Here is a 22146-nt window from a genome sequence, read left to right as displayed (position 1 = left end):
ATGAACACCTCGGTTTATGAATTTTCGGTTTATGAACGCCGCGGACCCATCTGGAATGGATTAATTCACTTTCCATTACTTTCAATGGGAAAGTTCGCTTCAGTTTATGAACGCTTCAGTTTATGAACAGACTTCCGGAACCAATTACACCCATGTTTCAGTTTATGAACGCTTCAGTTTAAGTACTCCGTGGACCCGTCTGGAACGGATTAATCCACTTTCCATTACTTTCAATGGGAAAGTTCGCTTCAGTTTATGAACGCTTCAGTTTATGAACAGACTTCCGGAACCAATTGTGTTCATAAACCGAGGTACCACTGTATATATATATATATATATATATATATATATATATATATATAAGCGTTCCCAAGTAAGCAAAATAAAAATAAAAATAAATTCTTATTTTTCAATTTAAAATATATTTTCAAAGCAGATACACTGCAACGCTTATGTTATTAATTAAAAAAACATACAACAAATGTGGCAATGCCAAGGCATTTTATTCTGTGTTATCCATGCTTTCATGGCACTTTGGCTATCCCTTTAATACAATTAGAAAGGAGAGGTGGGCAACCTTTCTCTCTCTCTCTCTCTCTCTCTCTCTCTCTCTCTCTCTCTCATAGCGCAAAGGACCCTTGCTATTCATCTCTACATGCATTATGCTAATTCTAATGGTTATTATTTTTTTGTCATTTGTTATACAGAAGTGATAAAAGACTGGCTAGTGAAGCCTATTAGAGACCAGCATGTGAAACCAAAGGGTACTGCTACCTTTGCTTGTGATGTTGTGAAGGATACACCAAATATTAAATGGTACAAAGGTGAAGAGGAGATTCCTCTTGAACCCAATGACAAAACAGAAATTGTAAAAGATGGACCTCATCTCTTCCTCAAAATTAAGAACTGCACGCCAGAAGATCTCGGAGAATATGCCGTGGAAGTTGAAGGGAAGAGATACCCAGCTAAACTGACACTGGGTGGTAAGTTTTGATGCAATACATTTTGATGCAATACATTTGCCAGGGGGGGGGGGGTTATTTAATACAGTAAGACTAAAGATGGGGTGGAAGTAAGAAAAAAGATGAAAGCCTGCAAGACTGTTGAAGTACTTTATTGATTGCATATATGTTATAAATTTGTTCATTTCTAAATGCCAGAACGTGAAGTTGACCTGCTTAAGCCCATTGAAGATGTTACTATTTATGAAAAAGAAACAGCAAACTTTGACTGTGAGATTTCTGAAGACGATATCCCGGGTGAATGGAAACTGAAAGGAGAAACACTCAGACCCTCACCTGTAAGAATCTGTATTTAAGACCTCATGAATGTAAATATAGTATAATTATGTTGGTCAATTGTGGCTCTGCAGAATACCAAAAAGAAGGATTTAGAATCATTTGGGCTTAATGTTAGTGCATAGCTGCCAAGTTTTCCCTTTTCTCGCGAGGAAGCCTATTCAGCATAAGGAAATTTCCCTTAAAAAGGGGGAGAACTTGGCAGCTATGTGTTAGTGTGGCTTTCAAAAAGGCACATTTTAATTATGAAGCTAGCTCACTGTATACCTCACTGTCACATTTTTACTTGCAATCCTAAGGAGACTTTTGTTATCGCATATGCGAGGAATTTTAGGGTGATTATTACTGAGTCCTATGGACAGCCCCAAGTTTTGTTTAGTTCAGAGGAAGATGGAAGACGATGGGAATATCTTGGCCCTGGGTCATTTAAATTACATAGAGGACTTCACCATCACATTCTGAGGACTTTACGAACTGTTGTTTTTAAATCAACACAACATGCTTTGATTAGAATTTTCTTTTGTTACCGTGAACTTTTTCATCTTTTCCCTCCAGACTTGTGAGATCAGAGCCGAAGGAGGAAAACGCTTCTTAACCTTACACAAAGTCAAACTAGACCAGGCTGGAGAGGTTCTCTACCAGGCATTGAATGCAGTGACTTCAGCAATTTTGACAGTGAAAGGTAAAGTGTTTCACTAAAAATGTGTCTTCAATTAGCCTGTCGTTTCTGCCACTGTAGTAGTATGTGGGGGGAAATATTCAATTCAATATTCTCTTTATTTGCAGAAATCGAGCTGGACTTTGCTGTGCCTTTGAAAGATGTGACTGTACCGGAGAAACGGCAGGCGAGATTTGAATGTGTGCTCACCAGGGAAGCCAATGTGATATGGACTAAAGGCACTGATATAATCAAAGTTGGAGAAAAATTTGACATAATTGCAGATGGAACAAAACACATTCTGGTCATCAATGATTCTCAGTTTGATGATGAAGGAGAGTACACTGCTGTAGTCGAAGGGAAGAAAAGCACTGCAAAATTGTTTGTAGAAGGCAAGTTCTTTACTGTCAAGTATTACACTGTAAAAGTCACAACAAGAATTAGTCATCTGAAACTACCACTGGTTATGACCAGATGGCATTAATTGTCTTTCCCTCTATTTCAGGCGTCCGGCTGAAATTTATCTCCCCGCTCAAAGATCAGACAGTGAAGGAAGGAGAAACAGCCCACTTTGATTTTGAACTTTCTCATGAAGATATGCCAGTAACCTGGTACAAAAATGATAAGAAAATCCACAATAGCAGAACAGTTCTCATTTCTGTAGAAGGGAAGAAACACAAATTAGAAATCAGAGAAGTGACGCTTGATGACATCTCCGAAATCAAGGCTGAAGTGAAGGCATTGCACACTAAGGCAAACCTGAAGGTTTTAGGTAATTTATGTTGTCACATTTTGTTACTGGTTGGATCTGTATGTATTTATCTTTATGTCTTTTAGCATTTATGTTTTTCATGTACTAATTCACTCTGATTACTAACCTCTTCAAAAAAAAATACAACAACACTTCATACCTGACCCATATCTTGTAGAGGCCGATCCATATTTCGTTGTGAAATTGCAAGATTATACCGCTGTTGAGAAAGATGATATCATTCTGGAGTGTGAGCTTAGCAAAGATGTGCCGGTGAAATGGTATAAAGATGGTGAGGAACTTGTAGCTTCCAAGAGAATTTCCATCAAGACTGACGGCAAGCGCCGCATATTAAAAATTAAAAAAGCAACCGATGCTGATAAGGGAAATTATGAATGTAACTGTGGAACTGACAAGACAAATTCTGAAGTTAAGATTGAGGGTAAGTGATTGTCCTCTTTCAGTAGAAACTCTTCGAAACATTGTACACCTTACTGGTCAAGGCAGGAAATCTGAGATATATACATATTTGCTTTCAGCTCGTATGATAAAAATAGAGCGTCCTCTTTATGGAGTGGAAGTATTTGTTGGCGAAACAGCACGATTTGAGGTCGAAATCTCTGAGCCTGATGTTCATGCCATTTGGAAGTTAAAGGGAGAAACTTTAACAGCTTCACCTGTAAGTCTGTTTAAAAAAAACCCAAACCACAACACAAGTGTTGTTGTTTTTAAGAGAAGCACACAAAAACAATTCTTAGAAAGTTTTAGAGAACACATGAGTGATTAGGACAAATCTGTTTGTTTGTTTTTTCCACCCTCATTAAAAAAAAAATCAGGATTGTGAAATGATTGAAGATGGCAAGAAACATGTTCTGATTCTTTACAACTGCAAACTGGATATGACAGGAGAAGTGTCCTTCCAAGCTGCAAATGCTAAAAGCGCTGCAAATCTGAAAGTGAAAGGTAGGCTCCAGAAGGCATCAACTCCCAACCCATCTTGCAGGGTTTTCTTATTGCCCAGCAACAACATCAACAAAATCCATTGCTGGGGCAGTTTATAGAAAAACAAACAAACACATGTCTAACGCTCTTAATAACCTGGTTTGGTTTCAGAACTGCCTCTCATCTTCATAACTCCGCTCAGTGACATTAAAGTCTTTGAGAAGGACGCTGCAAAGTTTGAATGTGAGGTATCAAGGGAACCGAAGACTTTCCGTTGGTTGAAAGGAACCCAAGAGCTTGAAGGGGATGAGAAATTTGAAATCATAACAGAAGGCACAAAGCATGCACTTGCCATTAAGAGCGTGGCTTTTGAGGATGAGGCTAAATACATGTTTGAGGCCGAAGACAAACGGACAAGTGCAAAGCTGATCATTGAAGGTTTGTTTGTAGCTCTGGTTCTCCCGGCGCTGTTTGGTTTTCATATTTGTGTCATTTGATTCGTCACAGTTTAACTTTAACGAGATGCTTTTGTGGTTTAGGCATTCGCCTTCAATTCATTACCCCTCTCAAGGATGTAACTGCAAAGGAGCGCGAGACTGCAGAATTTACTGTTGAGCTTTCCCATGACAATATCCCTGTTATCTGGTATAAGAATGACCAACGGCTCCATACCACCAAGGTGGTTTCAATGAAGGACGATGGCAAATTCCATACGCTCACCTTCAAAGATCTCAATATTGATGACACGTCTCAGATAAAAGTGGAAGCTATGGGCAAATCGTGTGAAGCTAAACTTACTGTCCTTGGTATGTGTGGTCTGAGTTTGATTTACGTTATGGCTCTTCTCAGGTAGAACATCTTCTAGAAGCATAACCGTGTGCTTAGGAGCTTTATTCACATGGGCTTTCCCTTCCTCAGAGCAGTTCTTTAAATCTTACGGGGAGATCCCATTCCAGCTTCTTATGGAACAGCTAGATTTGCCTCCACATTAGGGCTTCCTTGGCAGCAGACCTCATACTTTTGAACATGCTTTCAAGAAGAGGTTCATATGAGCTCCTCTTTTGGGGGCCATCTGTCCTCTTTCAGAAAGCTTCTGACGATTGACTGCCACTAGGTGATCTGCTCTGTCATATTGCCATGCTACCTTATTAGCAATCCTTTTGTTATTGATTTGTCCTTCGGTTCATTCCTTCATTGTAGTTGTTGCTTTGAATTTGCACCCTTTTCTAAAACATTGCATCCATTGGCTGCCTGTTTCTTTCCGGGAACACAATACAAAGTACTAGTCCTGACCTATAAAGGCCTAAGTGGTCTGGGACCAGCATATCTAAAAGAACATCTTTTTCACATACAAGTCTACTCATCAGTTAAGACTATTTCGGTGGCAGAGCACGTGCCTTGCACACAAAAGCTCCCAGATTCAATCCCTTGCTTCTCCAGGTAGCATTGGAAAAGACTCCTGTCTGAAACCCTGCAGAGCTACAACCAACCATTGTAGACATTAGTACTGAGTTAGATGGAGCCTATGGGTTGCCTGGGTGAAAGGCAGTTTCCTATGTTTTTATCTGTTGGGACCTTTCCCCAAACACCCATGCTTGTTATTGTCATTCAGGCATTACTTTGAAACTGTCCTATTTTCCTGTTTTTTAATTATCAGTAATAGCGTTCAGTGTCTTTACTATGGCTCTTCTGTAAGTTTTTGTGCTGCCATTTTATTTTTGTTTTAGTCTTGTATTTTGGGAAACGTCATCCCTTGTACAAATTTTTGGATGTCGTATTGTCTAACTTTGTTTTGAAGTTGTTGTAAGCCGCCTTGTGGATCCAAATCTCGGGAAGGAGGGGTATAAATCTCTTTTAAATAACCAAAATAATAACTAAATAAATAAATATAAACCAGTTTGTGGTGTACCACAGAAACAGGTTTCTTTCGGGTCCGTGTAAAGGGGAAAAAAATGAAAAGCAGAATCAGCTACTTTTACCTAATAACAATAATTTACTCTATTAAAGTTGCTTTAAAATTTGCTTTTAGAAAACTTTGCCCTACATCAAAAATCCTTAAAAAGCACTCTTACCTGAAAGGAGAACTGTTTTGCATAAGTTGGTTCAATTTTGAACATATGAATAATCTTAGAATGTCACATATTCGCCTTGACTTGCAGAGGGGGATCCTTATTTTACTGGGAAGCTTCAAGATTACACTGCTGTGGAGAAAGATGAAGTGATTTTGCAATGTGAAATTAGCAAAGCAAATGCTCCCGTAAAATGGTTTAAGGACGGACAAGAACTAACTCCGTCTAAGAATGTTATCATCAAGGCTGATGGCAAAAAGAGAATACTCATCCTCAAGAAAGCCTTGAAGAAAGACATCGGTCAATATACCTGTGATTGCGGCACTGATCAGACTTCTGCCAAGCTGAACATTGAAGGCAAGTCCACCCTTACTGGTGTATTATTATATTCTATTTTAAGCCGCCCTGAGGATCATTCATTCGAAAGACAGGATATAAATCTTCCTAATAAACACATCAATAAAATCTTCTTGATCCTTCTGTTGTAGAACCCTGCTCATCAACATTGTCATGAAAGCTAATAATATTGGTGTATGGTGTTTTTTTCCTTCACAGATCGTGATATTAAGATTGTACGTCCCTTATATAGCGTGGAAATATTTGAGACAGAGACTGCACGTTTTGATACAGAAATCTCTGAGGAAGATATTCATGCTAACTGGAAATTGAAAGGGGAGCCTTTGACACAGACACCTGTAAGCGATCCTTTTAAACATTTCCACACTTCTAAATGAGGCTTATATTGCCTAAAATATGCAAATGGAAGAGCATAAAACTTTGGAAAATCTTTGGAAGATCTGAGAAAGTACTGTAGGGGGGGTACAGAGAAAATAATTGTATATTGACGCAATTTAAATGGCTGGAATTGTAAACCATGCAGAGTTAAGCAAAATATATAGAATGTAGTTTATCCGTGTTTCATATTCACACAATAGAAAATATATAATTCAGAGGAAGTAACATTAGAAATGTGAAGATTGCTTTTGTAATGAAAAGCAATTGTAAGTAATATGTAAATAATATTTGATAAAAAATATGTTACTTGCAATTGTACTGGAATTTAATAACTGCATTGTAGCCATATATAGGGTTTTTTTTGTTAATGTTCCCATGCAAATAATTCAGAAATTCAATGTCCATGTTTAGCACATTAACATCTCATTGATCTGGACAATGTGTGGTTGAAGGCCTGTGGTCAAAGTTTTGCAAAAGTTCAGTAGGTCATACCGTAGCCATTGGTTGTGTGTGCAGATGGAAGGGTTGCACACATTGCCCAGACCAACCTTAGCTCTTCAGCAGCTGGCTGCAACACAGCCAACACTGTTCAGGAGGGCCTCTGACCCTCCAAAGAGGCTTTACAGGAGGCACAGTGGGCTGCATTGGGGAGGGAAAATATTGGTTGCACAAGCTCCCTTCCGCTCACACAGCCATTAGATACAGAACAATGGGGTCCAAGTATGGTCAATGTACATGCCAGAGAATGTATTGTTCTGGTATTTGTACTCCGAGGCAGGATGTTGAGAACATGGTTGTAAAAGAGCTGCAGCCAGTGCAATGTTTTGTCCCAAAGGGGAATGAAAGGTTGCTACCATTTTGAATATCCAAATACCAGAAATATGGACCTGATAAAAGGAAGTGAAATCTATTAGAAATGAGTGTTGTACAAACCTTTGCATTTGTTTGCTCTTGAAAGGACTGTGAAATTAAGGAGGAAGGCAAAAGGCACTGTCTTACACTCTACAACGTGCGCTTGGACCAGGCCGGTAGCGTAGACTTCCAAGCAGCCAATGCCAAATCAACTGCCAATCTTCGAGTAAAACGTAAGTGTCTTCTAAGTGTATCAAGATCACGTGTCTTTTACACCAGTAACTGAGCTAAACTGAAACAAGTTGGGAGTCAGAGTGGGGCATGTGATATTTTGTTAACGGAACAGTAAATGAGAAGGAGACAGTCGGGTGAGCTTAAGTTGGGGAGTAGTTATTTGATATAGTTGTATCACTTATTCTTTCTTAATAAAAGCTTTTTATAAGTTAATTCTGATACTTCTAATTCAGTTAGTTTGTTTCTTTTTAGATCGTGGGATAGGTTACTACATTATATAAATATTTTCAATTAGTTTATAATAACAGGTTCTTAGAGCACTGGAATCGCCCCTCCTTATTCCAGGATGATTGGCAAGGTAGCATAATGAGTTGTTACAAAATCTAAAATATTACAAACAGACTCTCTGCTGTGCTTGGCATTTGGGGCATAAGATCTGAGAGGTAACACCATGCTGACATTTGTGGAAAGTGCCAGTAGCTTGATGGACAGGAACACCCTACACAGTTGGTGACCACTTGTCTCTCTGTCCAATTGTAGGCCTTGCTATTTTGGAAGGCGCATGCCTTATCTAGCAAGAGACATGCAGGGCTTGGCAAAGGAGACAGATGCAACGTAGCTTTCTTGCTGATCTTTTCATTTAAAAGGAGCAGGCTCCGCAAATAGGGAATCTCCAGTGACCAGCCCTCCCCCTGAAAACCCCAAGGGCCCAGATCTAGCCAGGGAATTTAAATAGCCTCCGTACATCATACTCCCTCTCTCTTGGGGAAAGGCACTATGGCAGTTAGCAAAAGGTGCAGGTGGCTAATCTGAAGATGTCTTCTTTGTTCCGTCAAGCACGTGTAATTGGCCTACTGAGGCCTCTGAAGGATGTAACTGTAACAGCTGGTGAAACGGCAAACTTTGAATGTGAACTCTCCTATGAGGGAATTGTAGTGGACTGGTTCTTGAAAGGACAGAAATTGGAGCCCAATGACAAGGTACAGAATACCTTTTTTCTCTTCTCCCCTTTTTCCGTGTCCAGCCCTATTTCTTTCCCTCCTTCTCTCCTACCCCTCCCTTTTGTGAGACTGACAGTGCAATCCTATACATACTTACCTGGAAGTAAGCCCCACTGAGCCCAATGTGGCTTGCTTCTGAGTAGAGATCCGTAGGATTGCACTATTCTAAAATATCATTCAGAAAAATCAGTTCCTTCCACATGGTGGAAGATAAAACTTCCAAAGTGACAGGTGAAAGGGGTTGGGGAGGTTTTGTATCAGGGCTAACATAAAGAGATATGTAATATTTTGATACTTGTGGTGAAGTTTATGGTTGTTTGCATCTCCTTATTCTTTTCCTTCTGTGAATGTAGAGCTGGCATCCAGTTCTGCATATAAGGGGATTAAGGAGATTGAAATTCCATTTCAGGCATTTGAGCAGGCTTCCAGATAACTTTCTCGGTAGATTTGCTCGCCGAGCATTTCTCACCAGCTATTTTTAACCCTTCATCAAGTGTGCTGTTAACGCTGAGATGTGAACAGCCCGGAATGCGGTTCATTCAATATTTAAAATGTTTTAGCATCAAGCCATATAGTAGTATAAGTAATAACATGCAGAAGTTGCATTCAGTGAAATATTATTTGGTGCTTGCTTTTTTTAGATCCTCTGTTTAAGTCATCAGAGTGTCTGTTAATAATAGGCTTATGCAGAGAAAATTTGCAAAGGAAAACAGAACTATACCTGCTAAAATGAGGCCCAGTTAGTACCAGTTTGGAATTACCATAGCCAATTCAGCCTAATCAAAACATTAAATTTAAACTAGCATAGCGAGATTTAGCTAAATGGATAGATTAATACTTACTGTTCCCATGAAAAGTTTTTTAATGGTTACGCATTATTAGATGCATCTTAAATATTTCAACTTTCATATTAATAATTGGCAAGATTTTATGTTTTGCTTCTGATTAACCCATGTACATTAGTTTAAATGGGCCTATGCTAACACAAACAATAGTGTTTAGGGCACTCCTACCCCAGTCCAGTAAGGGACTATAATCCATGCAGAACCAGGTCTCTCCTCAGTTCTTCCCAGCTGGACGGGGGAGCTATGATGAAAAGCTTCTTATACATGTAGTTCCCCTTTTAGATTGATTTGGATTATACCAACCCTTTGAAGAAGTTTACAGTTCCACCAATCAGCTGGTGGATTCAGTCTGCCAACTCTCACAAAACTCTAGAGGCCTTTGGGGCTTGGCGGCTGATGCAGCACGAAGAGCTGAAATTGAAACAAGAAATCAAAGAGGCCCCAATGCATGGGTGTATAACTGGGAGTCTTTGTTTACCAGCCTATATAGACAGACATATGCCAACACAAATGTTTGATATAAGGTTGAAACATGTTTGCTTACCAAATCTATTCTCCTGAACATTGCTTCTTCTTCTTCTTCTTTTAAGATCGTGCCCCGTGCTGAAGGTAGAGTTCACACCCTTGTTCTAAGAGATGTGAAACTAACAGATGCTGGAGAAGTCAAACTGACTGCAAAGGATTTCAGAACTCAAGCAAATCTTTTTGTAAAAGGTAGGCTTCCTAAAGTAAAAATTTATTCCATTAGCAGTATGCTAGAGGCTACTGATCCGTGTTAGGCAGAGTGCATGATTGGGCCGATCCTTTTCTGCAGTACTTTTTACACATAAAATGCTGAAAACAATTCTGGCCATAACTCAGACTTTTAAAAAGAGCAAAATGATAGCTAGCTTTTCAATCTCTTGGGAGCAAAAAAAGGATGCATGTAGCACCAACATGATTTGTGGGGTTTTTTTTCCCCTCCCTGTCTTCAGAACCACCTGTTTTTTAAAAAAATCATTTTCCATTAATAACAAAAGAAAATAAATAACATCATAACAGAACAAAAAAGAAAAATATAAAAAGAAAAAGAAAAATACACACAAAAAAGAAAAAACTCTTGATTCTAACCATTGCCATAAATCTTTAGACTTCCCCCGTTCCCTCCCCCTCTGGGTTTCCTATTATATCCTTGCAGCAGTTTTCACATTATTTTCATACATCATATATCCATTTACAGAACCACCTGTTGAGTTTACTAAGCCTCTTGAGGACCAGACCGTAGAGGAGGAAGCTACTGCAGTTCTGGAGTGTGAAGTATCCAGAGAAAATGCGCCAGTGAAATGGTTCAAGAATGGCCAAGAAATCCACAAGACAAAGAAATATGATATAATTGCTGATGGCAGAGTCAGAAAACTTATCATTCACGGCTGCACACTGGACGATGCTAAAACGTACACATGTGATTCTAAAGATTTCAAGACGTCTTGTTTCTTGAATGTTGAACGTAAGTTTTACTCATAATTTGCTTATAAATACATAGATACTTGTTTCATGATTCCAAAGGTAGGCATGTTGCAGATATATAGGTGGGTCAATCTGATGGTGCTGTAAAACAAGCAGACCTTTGACTTAAGTGGGTTGGGCTTTTTCTTTCATCCACAAAAGTGGGAACCTCTACTTTATCTATTAGAATAAATTATTATAACTAAGGCCATTACCATGGACTGAGATTCACAGATAAGAAAAAAAGAGAGATTGTTTTCAAACTGGAAATAATTTTTTTTCCCTTGTAGCACCTCATGTTGAGTTCACAAAGCCCCTTACGGATATTGAAGTTAAAGAAAAAGAAGTTGCTCGGTTTGAATGTGAAATTTCCCGACCAAATGTTCAGGTCTGTAATGTTTGTGTCTCTTAATATTTGCCCTTTTCAACAGCTTTTGCACAGAATCTCACAGCAGCCACCAGGAAACATTTTCTATTTTTCTAGTCACTAGGGCAGCGCAAAGCATTTAGAAGGTGGAAATTGTGTCTACTAATAGCTCAAACCAAAAGATGATCTAGGTTGTCTGCCTCATTCAGTCCCAGCTTCACTAGCTCCTTACTATAGATCTCCAGTTGCCAGTGTGGTGCCTGAGCCGCTTCATTTTTTTCACCCCTAAAGACTTCCTTAGGTAAAGGTAAAGGTAAAGGGGCCCCTGACCATCAGGTCCAGTCGTGTCCGACTCCGGGGTTGCAGCGCTCATCTCGCTCTATAGGCCAAGGGAGCCGGCGTTTGTCCGCAGACAGCTTCCGGGTCATGTGGCCAGCATGACAAAGCTGCTTCTGGTGAACCAGAGCAGCGCACGGAAACGGCGTTTACCTTCCCACTGGAGCGGTCCCTATTTATCTACTTGCACTTTGATGTGCTTTCGAACTGCTAGGTGGGCAGGAGCTGGGACCGAGCAACGGGAGCTCACCCCATTGCAGGGATTCGAACCGCCGACCTTCTGATCAGCAAGCCCTAGACTTTGTGGTTTAACCCACAGCGCCACCTGGGTGCCCTCAAAGCCTCTGAGCACCCTTCCCACCCATTGGCCCTCCTTCTTCGCTCTTCAAGGATCAGATTGGCACCTGAGCAGCTTTCTTAGTGCTGCTATGACGTGGAAATATGGATCTGAGGCATGGGTCCTTAAGGATTCTCATAGCCTGATTGTTCCAGGGGGGCCAACCCTCCATACCAGCCTGCCACACCCAGTCCTGCATTGTCGGCAGGTGGGGGGGGGAGGTGCTGTTCATCCCACAAAGCCGCTGCACTCCTAAAAGGGGATAAGCAGATTTCCAGAACCTTAATAAGAAAAACCAGTACTGCCAATGAAAATAAAATACACCTATCTGAATGTAGATTTTGCCTACATATTTTACTTAGAGCCAAATACTATGCCCTTCCCAATAGGTGATTGACACTATCATCAATTTTCTAATCCATCTCCACATGTGCAACTTCCAAACGGCCGAATTGGAATGACCAATGGACCCAATACTCTCATGCTTACAGCTGATTTCTGGGTTTAGCTGAAAAATAATTGCAATGAAATGTGCACCATTTGACATGTTCATAGGGAGCGTATCTATATTCACTGTGGAATATTGGTTTATGATTTAGCGTAAAATATCATCCAGGCATGCTTTAATCTAATACAATCAGTAATTATATATTTCGATTTCTCAGTTACTGCTTCAGTTGATATCTCTTTTTTGCATTCTGTTCAACTTTTTATCACTATTTTAAATATAGGCACGGTGGTTTAGGGATGGTGTTGAAATCAGAAAAGGCAAGAAGTTTGACATCATTGCTAAAGGCGCCCAGAGAATACTTGTTATCAACAAATGTCTGCTTGATGATGAAGCAGAATACGCATGTGAAGCAAAAGGAGCCAGAACCTCTGGCATGCTGACAGTGATAGGTAAAGCTAAAATCAAGTTTGTTGTATTTACGTGAAAGAGCAATGGCTTGATCGCTATTATGATCAAATACAACTATTGTTCTTCTTCTTCTTTTCTTTTACAGAAGAGGAAGCTGTCTTTACCAAAAAACTTCCCAATGTGGAAGCAAGTGAAACAGACACTGTCAAACTGATTTGTGAAGTTTCCAAGCCCGATGCAGAAGTTACCTGGTTCAAAGGCGATGAGGAGTTGCCCGATGGTGGTAGATATGAACAGATTGCTGATGGCCGGAAGAGAATTTTGGTCATCCACAATGCTAATCTTGACGATGCAGGAGCATACAGCTGCAAGCTTCCTAGCAGTCAGACAACTGGCAAGCTGAAAGTTCATGGTAAGAAAACTACTTTGGAATTTTTCACAGGTGTTGCCAGGTGACATGTAGGGCTGGGCCCAAGCCGGTTTCTAGACCACATCGTGATAACCATTTCAAAATAAATGACCCAGCACTATATCACAACTTGTGTGTGTGTGTGTGTGTGTGTGTGTGTGCGCGCGCTATGCAAAAATTCACAATACAGTCATACCTTGGAAGTCAAATGGAATCCGTTCTGGAAGTCCGTTCAATATCCAAAACGTTTGGAAACCAAAGCATGGTTTCTGATTGACTGCGAAAGCCCCGACTGTACTGGAAAAACCAGAAAGTCAGCCGGTGCTTCTAGGTCTCCTTGAGTTGAATGAACAGGCACTCTTTACTTCCTTCCTCCCTTCTTTCCTCCCTTCTGTGTGTTTGTGTGTGCATGTGTGCCTCAGCTGAGCAGTTTAAGGAAGCTCACCCCATATCAAACCCCTCCAGCGTGAGCTAGAGCAGAATGGGAGCTTGCTCAGTTGTAGGGCTGGGCGATGCATTTCAGCTTCTTCTTCCTCTTATTTACTCCTCCCTCCTTATTTCAGACATTGCGATATATCAGCAGATTGGGGTATTTAGCTGGTGATACATCACAATGTTGAAAACCACATATCACCCAGCCCTAGTTACATGTGTGCAGCTGAGTAGGGTTTTTGACCCACTTCTCATTGACCGAATATACACGATTGTGTCATCTATGCTAGGACACGGCCATGTCAAGTCAGTCTGAGACATCTTTTGCTGACTGAAAATATTTTCGGTTATCAATTAGATGGGGGGGAGATCTACTTATTCCCATATCAAAAACTAAAAACAATATGCCCAACGTCTTTTTCAGAACTTGCAGCAGAATTTATAACCAGGCCACAGAACGTTGAAGTACTTGAAGGAGAAAAAGCAGAATTTGTCTGCTCAGTATCCAAAGAAGCCTTTGACGTACAGTGGATAAGGGATGATACTGTTCTTGAAGCCAATGATAAGTATGACATAATTTCCGACGGCAAAAAGAGAGTCCTGGTCATTAAAGAGTCTGTCCTGGATGACGAAGGAAGTTATGCCGTCATGGTCGGTGCAGCCAAAGCAACAGCCCGCTTATCTGTGATCCGTAAGCTTTATGGGGTTTTCTCATACATTTGTGGGCATGCTTTTATTTCCTTTGTGAGGATGTAATTCACATAATAATAATATGCAAATTCAAATTGCAGAAAAACTCAGGATTGTCATCCCACTGAAGGACCAACAAGTAAGAGAGGGAGAAGAGCTTGTCTTTAACTGTGAGGTTAATACAGAAGGTGCCAAGGCGAAGTGGTACAAAGATGAAGAAGCAATATTCGACAGCGCCAAATACATCATGGTCCATAAGGATTTAGTTTACACTCTAAGAATTAGAGACGCCCATTTGAATGACCAAGCAACCTACAACATAGTCCTGGCAAACAAGAGAGGAGAACAAGTAAAGAGCTCTGCTACTTTGACTGTGCTTGGTAAGTGTTTTCCCACGGCTATTATTCTAGAAAAAGAGTTTCCATTAATTCCTCCATTGTTCTCTTATAATAGCAATGGTGCCCACTTGAGAGGTGTGCCATTCCAGAGAGGAATGGCAAACTAAGCTGTTGGGCAATGCCAAAATGGCAAAACTGGCCAGAAAGCTCAGGAACCAAGAAGACCAAAACTTCAATAAAGATTGGGGGGGAGGGAATATAATTTATTTAGGAGACCACTGTCAGATGAAAACATTAGCAGGATTGCAATAACACTTGTAAAGTAGCAAATACTACGGATAAAATGGAGAGATAAAATATGGACTATGAAATAATATGCAGGTGAAAAGAATAACAATAAGACCCATGGAAGGGATGGTGGGAAGTCCAGAGATTGAGAGAAAATTCTAACTAGGGATATGTAATTGGTATTGTTATAATTCTATATCTGTAAAATCAAATAAAAATTATTTTTAAAAAAGAGCGAGAGAGAGGTGCTGGAACTCAGTTCTGGCTGGGAGAAAAAAAGCCCTGGTGTTTTCTTATTCTAAGTGGCATAGGCTTTCACTCTTGTTTGGATGAGGATGTAAATTAACAACACTTTTCAAACCACCTCCCTCTTAAACAGAGGAAGACCTCAGAATTATTGAGCCTCTTCAAGACATCGAAACCATGGAGAAGAAGTCTGTCACGTTCTGGTGTAAGGTTAACCGCCTCAACGTAACCCTCCAGTGGACAAAGAATGGCGAAGAAGTCACCTTTGACCGCCGCATTTTGTACAAAGTGGATAAATACAAGCATTCGCTTATCATTAAAAACTGTGGGTTTATAGATGAAGGGGAGTACGTTGTTACTGCTGGCCAAGACAAGTCGGCTGCAGAGCTTATTATCACGGAGGCACCTGCAGATTTCATTGAGCACTTGCAGGACCAGACAGTCACTGAATTTGATGATGCAGTCTTCAGCTGCCAGCTCTCCAAAGAGAAAGCAATGGTGAAGTGGTACAGAAACGGACGAGAGATTAAAGAGGGCAAAAAGTAGGTGCAGGTGCTTTTAACTGGTTGGTGGTGTACTATGGTTGCTGTATGGACTTTTGCCTCTGAATTTAACACATCCTTTTTTTCTGTCTGCAATAAAGGTATCAATTTGAAAAGGATGGAAATTTACACAGGTTAATCATAAAAGACTGCAGGCCAGAGGATGAATGCGAGTATTCCTGTGGTGTGGATGACAGGAGATCCAGAGCAAGACTTTTTGTGGAGGGTATGCTTACAATTTCTATTTATCTTTCACCTTTCAATATTTTTTTTGTTTAAATATGTCAACACAATCTAAATTTTGTTCTTATTTTGACCAGAAATTCCTGTGGAGATTATCCGGCCACCACAAGATATTTACGAAGCCCCTGGCTCTGACGTCCTTTTCTTTGCTGAACTGAATAAAGATAAGGTGGAAGTCAAATGGTTGAGAAATAACATGATTATAGTCCAGGGAGATAAACACCAAATGATGAGTGAAGGAAAGGTCCATAGGCTGCAAGTATGTGAGATTAGGCCTCGCGATCAAGGAGAATATAGATTTATTGCCAAAGATAAAGAAGCTCGAGCTAAGCTAGAACTGGCAGGTAAGCCTCTGAAATTTTTTAACAATAAAATAATATTTATATGAGTAATGTGACATTTCTAGTGCTAATAAAAAAAGCTCTGTCACTGAGATCCTACAAGCAAGATGTAGCTTTTATTATGCAGTTTTGTAATGTAGCTTCTGTGTATTTAGAAGTCAGAATGATCTTTACCCAGCACAGATTAATTATCTGTGTATGTTGGAGGCACCAATAGTGCCCCCATTGGCCAGAATGGTACAAGATGGTGTCTATACAACATTACTAATGGTTATAATTTTGGTTCTCCCTTCACACGAAAGTTGCTTTAAAAAATCACAAAACTGTGCTGTTGTTTTCTGTTTCAAATTTTCTGTAATGTATTTCAATGTTGTTGTTTTTCCTAGCTGCTCCAAGAATAAAGATAGCTGATCAGAACCTTGTGGTAGATGTTGGGCAGCCATTGACTATGATGGTTCCATATGATGCCTACCCACGAGCAGAAGCTGAGTGGCTTAAGGGAGAAGAAGCCTTGCCCACTCTTACTGTTGATACAACACCTGAGAGTACTACCTTCAGAATTCACGAAGCAAAGACAACAGACAGAGGGAGTTACAAAATCATCCTTAAAAATAAGCATGGCCAAGCTGAAGCACACATCAATGTTCAAGTTATTGGTAAGCTCATCATTTCCTGTACTCTGTCCTATGGCCGAATGTTGTTGTTTTTCTGCTGAAGAAAACAAAAGCATTGGTATATAATGACGAGAGAAATAAGAAATAAGTAGAAGTTAACTGCATCCACGCACCTCACTAAGTTGTTGTTGTTTTATGAAACTCAAAGCAAATCCCAGATTCTTTTAAGTAAACATACTTTCGCTTTATTCCCAGATGTCCCTGGCCCAGTTAGAAACCTGGAAGTAACTGAGACATTTGATGGTGAGGTTAGCCTTGCCTGGGAGGAACCAGAAAGTGATGGTGGTAGTAAAATCACTGGGTATGTTGTTGAAAGGCGTGATGTCAAACGAAAGACCTGGATTTTGGCAACGGATCGTGCCGACAGTTGTGAATACACAGTAACTGGCCTTCAAAGGGGAGGTGTGGAGTATCTCTTCCGCGTGAGTGCGAAAAACAGAGTGGGCACGGGTGAGCCAGTCGAAACAGACAAACCTGTGGAAGCCAAGAGCAGATTTGGTAAGAAAATTGTTATTTGGAGACTATAATTTGTTGAAGTTCTGTTGAACGGGAAAATAAGGTTTTTTTAAAAAAAAATTCTCTTATCACCTTCCAGATGTCCCAGGACCTCCTCTCAATGTACAAGTTGTTGATGTGAACAGATTTGGTGCATCTCTTACTTGGGAACCCCCAGATTATGATGGAGGCTCTCCGATTACGGGCTATATCATTGAATTACGTGACAGAGCTTCGATCAAGTGGGAGCCAGCCATGACCACAGGAGCACATGACTTAGCTGGAACCTTAACTGATGTGGTGGAAAACAAAGAATACTTTTTCAGAGTCAGAGCTCAAAACCAGGTTGGAATTGGCAAGCCTAGTGCTTCTACACATGCAGTGAAGATTATGGATCCAATCGGTTAGTATGCAGGCGATAAGAAAATATTTCTAGATAGTTATAATATCATTTGCTTATAAAATATGAAAATATAGTCCGGCCCCCCACAAGGTCTGAGGGACAGTGGACCGTCCCCCTGCTGAAAAAGTTTCCTGACCCCTGCGCTAATGCCTATTGTTTCTATACACAACATGTCCCTATGTCACATCACATGTACTTTGGACATCCCTGCTAGTTTCAAAACAGCAGTTTGTCATGGGCTTAGGATACTGTTGTTTGAGGAACTTAAGAGTAACCCTTTCAGACTTGTGGGACTAGTTGCATAGTTCTTCTGATTCTGGCCATCCGTTATATTGTGCAAATCATTGTGTTTTGCAGAAAAGCCAAGTCCTCCCATTAACCTCGATCATTCTGACCAAACTATGTCATCTGTGAAACTTACATGGGAACCTCCCTTGAAAGACGGAGGCAGCCCAGTACTGGGCTACATTATTGAAAGGCGGGAAGAGGACACAGACAACTGGATCCGTTGCAACGCAAAACTTGTGCCTAGTCTTAATTATAAGGTACCATATTTCTTTCCGAAGTAAAAATCTTATTAAGGTTTTTTTAAAAAAAAACAAAAACAAATAGTGATTATTAATTATGACACTTTCCTCTGTCTTCATAGGTAACTGGATTGAAACCTCTAGCCAGGTATTATTATAGAGTATCTGCAGAAAATGCTGCTGGTGTGTCAGATCCTGCTGAAGCTATTGGACCACTGACTGCTGATGATCCTCATTGTAAGTTGAATTCTAGCTTCTTGCCATAGTCAACAGCTTGAAAGGAAAGGTTGTGTTCATATGAGACTATTCATGCTTGTTCATAAAAACAATACTTTAATATTGCTCTCAGCAGTAAAAAAAAATGCCCCCCTCTCAGCAGTAACAGTCTAAAACAGTATTGGATTGGAGACCATGTGGCCCTCTTGATGTTGTTGGACCCCAATCAGTTCCAGCCAGTTGTAGTAAAACAACATCCAGAGGGTCTGTAGGCCTCGTCTAAGCTATACTAAAATGGAGGGAAACCCTTAACATTCACTAGGTAGCACTGCTCTACATTTACAATTTGTCCTCTAAGGCTGCATTGCTAAACAAGTCAGAATTATTATTATTATTATTATTATTATTATTATTATTATTATTATTTTAAATGTATTAAATTGAACATTTAGGTGTCTTTTAATTAGAGTAAGCTTATATATCGGCTTTCTATATTGCTAATTTCATCAGATTATGAAACAGTTTTATGATGTGTTCTCAATAGAACACCATGTGAAAGCATCTATAATAATGCTTTCCATCGGAACAGATTCCGAAGGCAATTGCCCTTTAATGGTGTTGTGGAGAAAAAAAATTAAGTTTGTAACTTTAATCAGCATATTTTGTGTTTGTATTTCAGCTGGACCTACAATGGACTTGAGTGGATTTAAAGATGGACTGGAGGTTATTGTTCCAGATCCTGTCAAAATACGTGTTCCTATTACTGGCTATCCAGTCCCAACTGCCACATGGTCTGTCGGCGACAAAGTTTTAGAACAGGGTGACCGGGTAAAAATTGACACGTCTGCAGCCTTTGCAGAGCTTGTTATTACCCCAAGTGAACGGCCAGACAAAGGCATCTATACCTTGAAATTAGAAAACCCTGTGTCATCTGTATCAGGAGAAATCAATGTTAATGTCATTGGTGAGCATATATTCTGAAGAATTGTATATAACCTGTTTTATCAATAACCATGTGTGTAAAATCCAAGAGTTTCAACAAGCCAAATTTGTTATGAACATAGCTGCCAAGTCTCCCGCTGAAAAATGCGGGATCAGCAGCGGCGCGGCACCGGAGGTCGCTTCTACGCATGTCTGGACATGCGTAGAAGCAACTTCCGGTGCCACTCTGCCCGATTTTCAGTGCCCAGGCACGAGCGGAGCGGCACCGGAAGTCACTTCTGGCTTAGTCAATACATGCTCAAACCAAAAATACTCTGAATACAAGAAATTGAATATGTAAATGAGAGAACCTTTTGAAAAAACACCTGAGCATTGTGGCCTAAGCCAAGATAAGTGGTTTCATACAAATTTGAATGCACTAAACATAAAAGTACAAGGAGAACTACTGAAGAAGCCCGTCATATGGGCGAAACAGGCAAAAAAACGCCGGCAGCCTGTCTACTACCATTGACACCTCGTTCGACCTGCTGCCACTTGCTGACCGCTAGATAGCCTCAAAGACTATAAAGACTGGTTTGCCTTTAATTTGTACATGCTATCTGTTTAACGTTTGATTTTGGCTCTTGTGTCAGCACTTGTATATGGTTCTCTTATTGTTTTCTCTTTGGATTAATAATACTTGATTGAAACTGGATTGAATTTGGTGCCTTTGCGTGCTGCTTGTTTTATTTTGGACATGCGTAGAAGCAACTTCCGGTGCCACTCTGCCCGATTTTCAGTGCCCAGGCACGAGCGGAGCGGCACCGGAAGTCACTTCTACGCATGTCCGGACATGCATAGAAGCGACTTCCGGTGCCACGCTACCCATGTCTGGGCACCGGAAATCGGGCTGCACCAGCACCCAAAATGGAGCCTCCCTGGCAGGTAGGAAATATGGGGGATTTACAGGGATTTTTTTCCAATCCGGGCTGCCAGCGGGAAACGATTTAAAATACGGGGGTTTCCCATGAAAAACGGGACACTTGGCAGCTATGGTTATGAATAGCACCATAGGAGCCAACTCCTAGAGGCCAAGGTCCCTTCCCCCCCCAAAAAAAAAATATGAGGGGTATAGGCCTTCCCAAAGTTGATGGGTGCATGTGTGTGCCATGTCATGTGATCAATTGTGTGGGGCGGGGCTTATCTTGGCTTCCCCAATATTTTATTCAAGTTGGCACCCCTGAATAGTACTAAACAACAGCAGCATGTTTGTTTATTAAACTTATGTGCTGCCTTTCCTCCCAAAATTGCCTAGATTGGCAACTTCTATTGTACCATTTTGTTATGAAATCCTATAATACAAGGGGGGTCAATAAACTTAGCTATAAACAGTTAGCAGACTGTCCTAAGAATGCTTACTCAGAAGTAAGTTGTGGCCTTAATCCTTCTTTCTTTTTTTAAAAAAATAGAAGCATGAATTAACATCTAGTAAGTGTAACCAAACAGCCAAAGTCTTCCATCAAAGAAAAAACAAGTAATATATATATATATATTATAATAATAATTGGTTTATAATATGATGGATATTTATATTTAGCTCGCCCAAGTGCACCAAGAGAACTACAAATTGGAGAGATAACTAGGAACTCAGTCCAATTAAATTGGGAAACACCTGAAGATGATGGAGGAAGCCCAGTGACTGGCTATCTTATTGAAAAGCGTGAAGTGAGCCGCAAAACATGGGTCAAGGTACGCAGTTTCTTTCCAAAACCAAAACACCTATATTTCTAATATGTATTGCTGAAGGTTGTATGAAATATGCTGGTGCTTGCTATGGGAAAAAAAGTTCTTTAAGTACTTAGAACCTCTCTTGTTTTTAGGTGATCGATAACGTCCTTGACCAAGAGTTCACTGTACCAGATCTGGTTCAAGGGAAGGAATATTTGTTCAGGGTTTCAGCATGTAACAAATGTGGACCAGGAGAGCCTGCTTACATTGATGAGCCTGTTAACATGTCAGCACCTGCTAGTGAGTTTTCTTAATTAACTATTCCTATTGATTTTGTATATCTGCATTTTACGTAGTAACTTGTGCTAAGCGACATAAGTATTGAAAGAAAGCAAAAGAGCAGGGTTTGAATCGATAAGGGTTTGGTATGACTTACCTGTAGTATTAAGGGACCCAGGTGGCACTGTGGGTTGAACCACAGAGTCTAGGGCTTGCTGATCAGAAGGTCGGCGGTTCGAATCCCTGCAACGGGGTGAGCTCCCGTTGCTCAGTCCCAGCTCCTGCCCACCTAGCAGTTCGAAGTGCAAGTAGATAAATAGGGACCGCTCCGGCGGGAAGGTAAACGGCGTTTCTGTGCGCTGCTCTGGTTCGCCAGAAGCAGCTTTGTCATGCTGGCCACGTGACCCGGAAGCTGTCTGCGGACAAACGCTGGCTCCCTCGGCCTATAGAGCGAGATGAGCGCCGCAACCCCAGAGTCGGACACGACTGGACCTGATGGTCAGGGGCCCTTTACTTTTACCTTTACCTGTAGTATTAGAAAAACAGAGGCTTGGATCCAAAGATGCATAAATGGAACTATTTGTGCAATAATTCCACCCCCTCTT

The 22146-nt window shown here is 40.5% G+C and overlaps 1 protein-coding gene across 50 annotated transcripts in view; it reads left to right on the top strand.

Annotated features, from left to right (window-relative positions):
* Positions 1–22146, top strand: part of TTN (titin) — a 290139-nt gene that overhangs the window by 177154 nt on the left and 90839 nt on the right. For all 50 annotated transcript variants that reach the window (XM_088676590.1, XM_088676579.1, XM_088676604.1 and 47 more), the window contains 32 exons: positions 708–983; positions 1161–1300; positions 1854–1980; positions 2085–2348; positions 2462–2728; positions 2886–3149; positions 3247–3386; positions 3544–3670; positions 3821–4087; positions 4189–4455; positions 5809–6075; positions 6274–6413; positions 7412–7538; positions 8377–8519; positions 9976–10099; positions 10605–10871; positions 11161–11258; positions 12642–12810; positions 12915–13181; positions 14035–14301; positions 14402–14680; positions 15306–15714; positions 15816–15940; positions 16035–16301; positions 16685–16954; positions 17168–17470; positions 17568–17870; positions 18228–18415; positions 18520–18634; positions 19293–19577; positions 21132–21283; positions 21415–21562. In XM_088676590.1, coding sequence (XP_088532716.1) covers positions 708–983; positions 1161–1300; positions 1854–1980; positions 2085–2348; positions 2462–2728; positions 2886–3149; positions 3247–3386; positions 3544–3670; positions 3821–4087; positions 4189–4455; positions 5809–6075; positions 6274–6413; positions 7412–7538; positions 8377–8519; positions 9976–10099; positions 10605–10871; positions 11161–11258; positions 12642–12810; positions 12915–13181; positions 14035–14301; positions 14402–14680; positions 15306–15714; positions 15816–15940; positions 16035–16301; positions 16685–16954; positions 17168–17470; positions 17568–17870; positions 18228–18415; positions 18520–18634; positions 19293–19577; positions 21132–21283; positions 21415–21562 — 6852 coding nt within the window. The remainder of the gene's footprint in view (positions 1–707; positions 984–1160; positions 1301–1853; positions 1981–2084; positions 2349–2461; positions 2729–2885; positions 3150–3246; positions 3387–3543; positions 3671–3820; positions 4088–4188; positions 4456–5808; positions 6076–6273; positions 6414–7411; positions 7539–8376; positions 8520–9975; positions 10100–10604; positions 10872–11160; positions 11259–12641; positions 12811–12914; positions 13182–14034; positions 14302–14401; positions 14681–15305; positions 15715–15815; positions 15941–16034; positions 16302–16684; positions 16955–17167; positions 17471–17567; positions 17871–18227; positions 18416–18519; positions 18635–19292; positions 19578–21131; positions 21284–21414; positions 21563–22146) is intronic.

This window comes from Zootoca vivipara, chromosome 1, assembly GCF_965207765.1.
Source record: "Zootoca vivipara chromosome 1, rZooViv2.hap1.1, whole genome shotgun sequence".
In the NCBI taxonomy this organism is placed as follows: domain Eukaryota; kingdom Metazoa; phylum Chordata; class Lepidosauria; order Squamata; family Lacertidae; genus Zootoca; species Zootoca vivipara.
This window is presented reverse-complemented; position numbering and strand designations above follow the sequence as displayed.